We start from the raw sequence: 7,657 nt of genomic DNA on the forward strand, positions 1-7,657 counted from the left end.
TGAGTTTTTCTTACATGCTTTTGCAATTTTTTTGGTGATTAGCTTGTTAATTCCTATTGTGATATCCTAAGCCCTAAGGGGAGACGGGGTGGTCCGTTATGGAAGGGCCATCACGAGTGATGGCATCAAGAACACCGCCGCCGGTCCCCCCATCACGCGTGATGGGGGTCGGGCCGTGATGGGGGTCCGGCCGTGATGGCCATCACGTGGTGAATACCAAGAATCCGACCGTTGGGTGTAAAAAAAAATAAAATAAAAAATTTAAACATTATAAATTAACAACCATTTCAATCCAACTCAAAATCAAATCCAACTCAAAACACTCTCAATCTTCTACTACAAAAACCTATTTCTTCACCACTTCAATTCAAAACAAAAAATATGGATTTTCCGAGCAACTCGTTTCCGCTAGACACCGATAGCTCTTCGTCTTCGGACGATGACATTATTGAATGGTTCCCGTTGTTATATAACGAACTTGAAGGCCCGAGCCGTCCAAAGAAAAAAATGGTGGATCGTGATCGTATACATGCCCACGAAGTGCTAATGAACGACTATTTTGTAGAGGAGCCGAAATACAATGACGAGACGTTCAGGGATCGGTTTCGTTTGCCGAAATCTTTATTTTTAAAGATTGTAGCGGACGTCGAAGCAAGCGAAGAATGGTTTCAAGAATCTTACGACACGAGGGGCAAACGAAGTTTTACGGCGCTTCAAAAATGCACATCCGCTATTCGTCAATTAGCGACAGGTAACCCACCCGATCAATTCGATGAATACTTACAAATGTCTCAGAGAACTTCACGTGAATGTCTGCAATTCTTTTGTAACGCGATTATTAAACTGTGTGGCAAAGAGTTTCTATGAAAACCAACAAGACACGACATTACACGTCTTTCCGCCACGCATGAGGCTAGATGGCATTTTCCAGGGATGCTCGGTAGCATCGACTATACACATATCGAATGGAGGAATTGTCCACGGGAGTTTCGAGGGGCGTATGTTAGGGGTGATATCAAACGACCGACTATCGTACTTGAAGCGGTTGCGTCAAATGATTTATAGATTTGGCATTCTTATTTTGGTGTTCCTGGCTCAAACAACGACATCAGTGTTCTATACACATCACCGTTGTTTCAAAGCGTGACAGATGGTACCGCACCCTTCTGTCTGTATTTTGTCAACAGGAGATATTACAGACGTGGCTACTTTCTTGTCGATGGTATCTACCCGGCATGGTCTGTTTTTGTGAAAGCCTTTTCGTTTCCTGTCGAGGTCAAGGAAAAGGCGTTCAAGAAGTTGCAAGAATCGGCCAGAAAAGATGTCGAGAGAGCTTTCGGTGTCTTAAAGGGTAGATGGTGCATACTTAGTCGACCGGTTCGTGCAATGAAAAAACCCATGATCTCTAGCATATTATATGCATGCATCATATTGCACAATATGCTAATAAAAGAAGACGGACGTGCAATTTCTCCAGATTGGGTACCGGATCCTCCTAGTCAAGTTTCCGTTCCTGAGAACGTGCAATTAGACTTGTGGAACGAATATATTCACCATCGGTTGAGATATGATCTAGTTGAACTTGTAGGTTCTTTAGGTTTGGAATTTCCGAATAAGGACGAAGAGTAGATTGTTTAATGTAACTTTTATTTTTTTTAATTTATTATTGTTTTTAATTTTTAAGTTGTAAAAAAATATAAAAATAAAATTTCATCACACCACACAACCACCCCCACCAAAATTCCATCACTAGTGATGGAAAGTGATGTGGTGAGATGGCATACTTGTATTAGTGGGAGTAAGTGATGGTTTATAAACCACCCCCACCCCCCTAATGAGATGTGTCAAGATACTTTATCATACATGTCATAAGTATGGTAAGTTTGTTAGTTCAACTATTTTAACTATAGATTTTATTGTATTGAATTTCTAATCAAAGAAACATTGACAATGCAAAACACTTATTATCATCAGTACTAGAGAAATCTTGATATTATTACTATCCTATAAAATTACATGTATTAAAAATGGTTGAAAATGAAACGGGTAAGAAAGATAAATGTTTTCATGGTAAGAAGATGGTTTAGAGATAAAATGGTAAACTGATAAGAGAAAGAATAACAAAAGTAATACAACGTAATGTAAAAGAGAGAGGTAATGAAAAATGAGAGGTGCCCAAAAAGAACTCTCCCACGTAAAAGACTAAAAGTCATCCGTGCTCATCCGAAATTTCAGATGAACACCACAGCAACTCAAGGTCTCCAAAGGTACCAAACTATAGTGATGGTCAAAGAAGTAATAACAAGTATGAATCCAGCAAGGTGGACATGTGCAAGTTGCAATTGTATGACAGTGAAAAAGTGTACGGGCATTTAAGGTTTGTCAATTGTCATTCTTTGACTGTGATATTTTTTAATGGCTGACCATAACAGAAAAAATTGATGTTTTTATCTTCTTATTTTTTATAAATTAGACTAGTTTGAGACCCGTGTATTACACGGGAAATTAATGAAAATTATAATATTTAAACGTTAAACAAAATACAATCAATAACACAATTATCATATATTGTTAATACAATTACAACTTTCATTAAAATTACAGGAATTAGAAAGAAAAACATTACGCAATGAGTTTACAAATAAGAAAAAATTTCCTTGTACACTACATTTGTGGTTGTAACTCTTGACAATGCGACGTATAGCTGTCCATGTGAGAACACGAGTTCTTTCAAGTACAAACCAACCCTAGATAATGATTGACCTATTTAACTAATTTGAAATTCAAATGGTAATTGCTGATTTATTTAAAAAAGATAATATTTTTGAAGTTTGGAAATATATTAAATCTAAATATTTAATTAGAATCGTAAAATGTATTGATTATACCCATATTATCGGTATTCCAAAATTAAGTCACTCTAATATTTAGTTACTATAACATAATTACAACAGTTAAGGATTTAAAATTCGGTTGCCATTTTGAAAATCCGTTCATTATATTTGAATATGAATTTATAGCTACATAAATTAAAGGATGTAATTTGTATATTATAAATAGGTAATTTGTAAATTTTGAAAGTAAAATAAATATGATAATTGTAGATAATTTGGGAATTTGAAATTCAAAATTTGAAATAAAATATATTTATTTTTAGTAAAATTTTACTATTCTAATAAAAGAGTACCATGTTTTGCCACTTGTCATGCTCTCATGACTTTCTCCTTTTTCTAATTCTCATATCCACTAGATAAATCAATGTAATTTAATTATGCATTTAATGTATTAGCAATTAGATTGTATTTACTTTTAAGATTGCAACCTGTAAGTATTGAATTTGACTTAATAACTGTTCAAAAGCCAAAGCAATATTGACGACTAAAAATGTTAATCTTTTGAAATAAAGTTTATCTGTTTTAATTAAAATCTAAATTTGTTCTGCTTGGAATTTTTTCTACGGGGATTTAACTTTAAGGAATTTTTTCTATTCAATTATTTTTCACTAATGCTTGGATTTCAACTTTAATTTTCAAAATGAATGATCTTTTATTTTCATCAATAGCTTATTATTATCCTATCCTTGGTTTGCTAATTGCCTAAAAGAATGGTGAACCAACACTTTTTCAATTAATATTTTAAACTTTACATGGTCAATCAACACTTTTTAATGAAGAATTATTTCAATTGATATTTTGATTTGTTTAGTCTTACTTAAATTTGTTTGTTTAATTCATTCAATAGCATCAAGAATCCGACTCCATTACTGTTGGTGCGTCCGTTGACACATTTAGTGTAAAGGTATGTCACTTTTCATTTTAAATTATTTTCCTTTATTACACAACAACAATAAATTATTAAACAACATTTGCTATTTACCGCTTCCTTTTTAAAATAGTAATTGACACATTTGTTACTAGAGTTTTCTGTTTAAACCCGAGCAGTTCATTAAACGTCTGGTTCTTTACACTTAAAAGGCCTATATTTTGTAAAGAGTTTTGACAGATTGTATATATCATCATCATCTTTTTTTATAACCTTGAGAAACTGTCAACCAAAGCATTACCAAGAATCTTTTACTTACCATATGCTACCAATAGATTTGGGTCTTCATGTACGTCAACCAACACTTACGCCAATTATCCGATCAATGTTGGTATCTATGTATTGATATTGCAATTACGGCTGTAACTAATTACCATATATTGATTTCCAATTGATATTTCCTATTTTCCTTTACAATAAATTGATTTCCAAATTTCAACCGGGCATTACATGGAATGGTTAATGAGCTATAAATGGATATGATATGGGAGCTATAAATTAGTTTTGAAGATACGTATATAGGCATACAGGTTTTAAACCAGGTTAAACCTGTTTTTGATTAACCGGTTCCAAAATATATTTCTTACTGTAACATAAGCAATTGTTACTAATAATTACAATCATATTTTCATTTACAATAAATTGATTTTTCAATGGGGCATTACATGGAATGGTCAATGAGCTATAAATGGATCTGATATGTGAGCTATAAATTAGGTTTGAGCTACAAACGGGTTTTAAACCGAATGAAACATGTTTTTGTCTAACCGGATCCAAAATATCGGGTTCAAACCGGTTTTAGCTAAAAAAAATCTCCAAACCGGTCCTAACCCGGCGGTTTATAACTAAAAACCGGTTTTTGTAATATCGGGTTCAAACTGGTTCGGTTATGGTTCAGTTTTTGAAACGGTTTGTATGCCCATCTGTATTTGTTACGACATCTTTTTTGTTATTATTTTAATAGAATGTTATGTTGGTGACCGATGACAATCTCAAAGCAGTGGAAAAAAGCACAGGAAAGAGCATCGCATACAACAATGAAAAGACTTCTCCGACCTGTTCAACTCCCACTTTGAAAAGGAATCTCATTGATGTGGATCATCCCCCGACTCAGTCTACAACCAAATCTCATTCGGGGACAACGTGATGAAGAAAATGGCAAGCCCAAGCTCTTAATTCCAAAAATGGAAAAATAAGAAAAACCTTCTCATTTAAACACTTTTTAATAACATTTTTTATTTCTTCATACCGTCTGCTTTGAATTTTGATTACTTACTCACTTTTGGGTTTTTTGTTTATGCATACACTATTTGAAATTTACAATTCTTTTGATTTATGTTTTAATTATTGCTGTTTTAATTCTTATGATTTATGTTTTGATTTTGTTATATGATTTTGTTGAACTGGGTGTTTTTTATATGATATTTGTTGGTGTTTTCAGATAAAAAAATGTTTGTAAAAACATTTGTTACTACTAATACTAATAAACAATACTATCTAGGGGTGTTCAAGGAATCCGAAATCCGAAAAAAACCGGAATCCGAACCGAAACCGAAACCCGAATAATCCGATCCGAATTCTTCTTTGGATTCGGATATAGATTTCAAAGAATTCCGGATAGTTCGGATTATTCGGATACCCGAATAATCCGAATATATAACATGTTATTAGTGTATATAGCCAGGTCTATTAACATTTACAATAACTTTATAACCATAAGTTCATTATTCGTTCAATCAACCTAACACACCATAGATAAAAATGTCATAACACTCTGTCGTTATACTCTCTAACACTATTTAACTTCCTTGTGCTTGTAGTGTTTTATTTTTATTTAATAAAACTTAAGTTTGTATATTTGTTATATGGATTATTCGGATAATTTCGGATTATCCGAATCCGATCCGAATCCATCCGAATTCAATTCGGATCGGATAGGAATGTTCCTAATTCGGATCGGATAGGATTTCGGATAGAGTTCCAAAATTTTCAATCTGAACAATCCGAACCGAATAACCCGTTATCCGATCCGATGAACACCCCTAATACTATCGTAGTTCTTGAAGTGTGTGCCGACATTGTAGTTCTCGAAGTGCGTGCCGACGTTCTAAAACGGTGATTAAATAATTTAGTTAAATGTTTTTATATGTTGACAAAAAAAAAAGTGCAACAACTAACCGCAGGACCTACAGAAACACTTAGCATAGAAATCTTGTTAACGCCTGTTCTCAACTTAACATTTTGACTAAACGTTAATTTCTGGTTTTTTAGTGATCCCCAGACTGTTCCTGTAATATGACCAAACAAGATGTGACAATTTCAACGCAAACCCGTCTTGACCCATCACCCGACCCAACGGGCCAGCCCGTTTAGCCCATCCGGTTTAAGGTTAATTCTTATCAAAAGTGAGATTTACCTACGAGTTGGTTGCTGATAAAGATATGCAGAGCGTGCCCTGCTGACATAATTTTCAGTACGGGAAGCTGTCCGTTTGTAAAAAACTGTTCGTTTGGCGATATATCTATTCTGTAAAATCCAATAAATACAAAACAGTTAAACTTTTATAATAATAATAATTATAATAATAACAACAAATCATTAATACTCACTCTGTAAGGTACCACAAGTAATCAGAAGCATCTCTAGTTACATTTAACTGCTCGTACAACCCCGACATTGCAAACGTATCACCGCCATCAGAAGACGGAGCTTCTTCATCATACGATTGCCAATCAAAAGTTGCAATGGTTGTCATCTTTTTTTGTGTGCTTGGAGCTTTAACCTACAAATTAAACAGCCCAATATCATGACAGTTTTAGTGTTTCGAAAGTTGATATTATGCAATTTAAAAGGGTAGAAGGGTAATTTTCTTACCTTTGCAGTGTTGAAAACTCTCATCTTTGCAGTCATGAAGAATGCTAATAGACCAAGGAGGAAGGTCATGAAGAATGCTAATAGTACCTTCCTGTATATTACCATAATATGCTAAACAAGGTCACGATAAATATAAAAATTAAAAAAAGATAATAACATTATGCCGTTCTCACCTGCCCAGCAACTGCATACAAAATGGCAATTATGCAAGGCAGGCAACAACAAAGAGCAATTCCAATTAAAATGCCAAAACAACAAAGAAGATTACAAAGAACACATCAAATTTCATTTAACCAGTTCTATTCAACATATACCAACAACTTTATCAAGTATTTTGCATTCCATAATTTCAATTACATAGTTAAGGAGTATACCTTTAACATAGAGTGAACTATGGAAGAGATGAGTAGGTGGCGACGGTGATGGCGCGTATAAAATAGGTGGCTACGGAAGAGAGGCGGCGACGGCGGTGGCGATGAAGGAGGCGACGACGGTGGTGATGAAGGAGGATACGGCGGAGGCAATGCCGTAGGTGCTAACGGAATAGAGGAACGACGATTGCGATGGCGATGGCGTAGCTGGCCGGTGGCGATGAAGGAGGCGACGAACGGTGGCGATGAAGGAGGATACGGCGGTGGCGATGGCGTAGGTGCTAGCGGAACTGAGGAACGGTGATTGCGATGGCGATGGCGTAGATGCTAGCGGGATAGACGAACTGGAATTAGGGTTGATGAAAACAAAAAAAGAATGAAAAAACTGGATCTAGTTATTTCTATTGGAGCGGGTTGTATTGGAGTGGGTTGAACCGAATGAGATACCATTTTATGAAAATGAGTTAAAATTGGGGAAAGTGGCTAAGAAGATGACAGGTGGCATCAGCTAGTGCTTATTTATTAGAATAGATAGATAACTTTCTATTTTATTTTATTTAAAAATATTGTCTCATCGTGAAAGAACGAAA

At 34.8% G+C, this 7,657-nt stretch overlaps 1 protein-coding gene across 1 annotated transcript; it reads right to left on the minus strand.

Moving 5' to 3' along the window:
* Nucleotides 1-5,554: 5,554 nt before the first annotated feature.
* Nucleotides 5,555-6,880, minus strand: LOC143607627 (beta-galactosidase-like; the record flags this gene model as incomplete). Its single annotated transcript, XM_077083003.1, has 6 exons — nt 5,555-5,563; nt 6,001-6,110; nt 6,239-6,348; nt 6,432-6,604; nt 6,697-6,787; nt 6,870-6,880. Coding segments are annotated over 6 exons (504 nt in total), but the record flags the coding sequence as incomplete, so codon positions are not given.
* Nucleotides 6,881-7,657: the final 777 nt, after the last annotated feature.

This window comes from Bidens hawaiensis, unplaced genomic scaffold (assembly GCF_021521415.1).
Source record: "Bidens hawaiensis isolate Kalapana, Puna unplaced genomic scaffold, B.hawaiensis_p1.1 tig00084289_1, whole genome shotgun sequence".
In the NCBI taxonomy this organism is placed as follows: Eukaryota; Viridiplantae; Streptophyta; class Magnoliopsida; order Asterales; family Asteraceae; genus Bidens; species Bidens hawaiensis.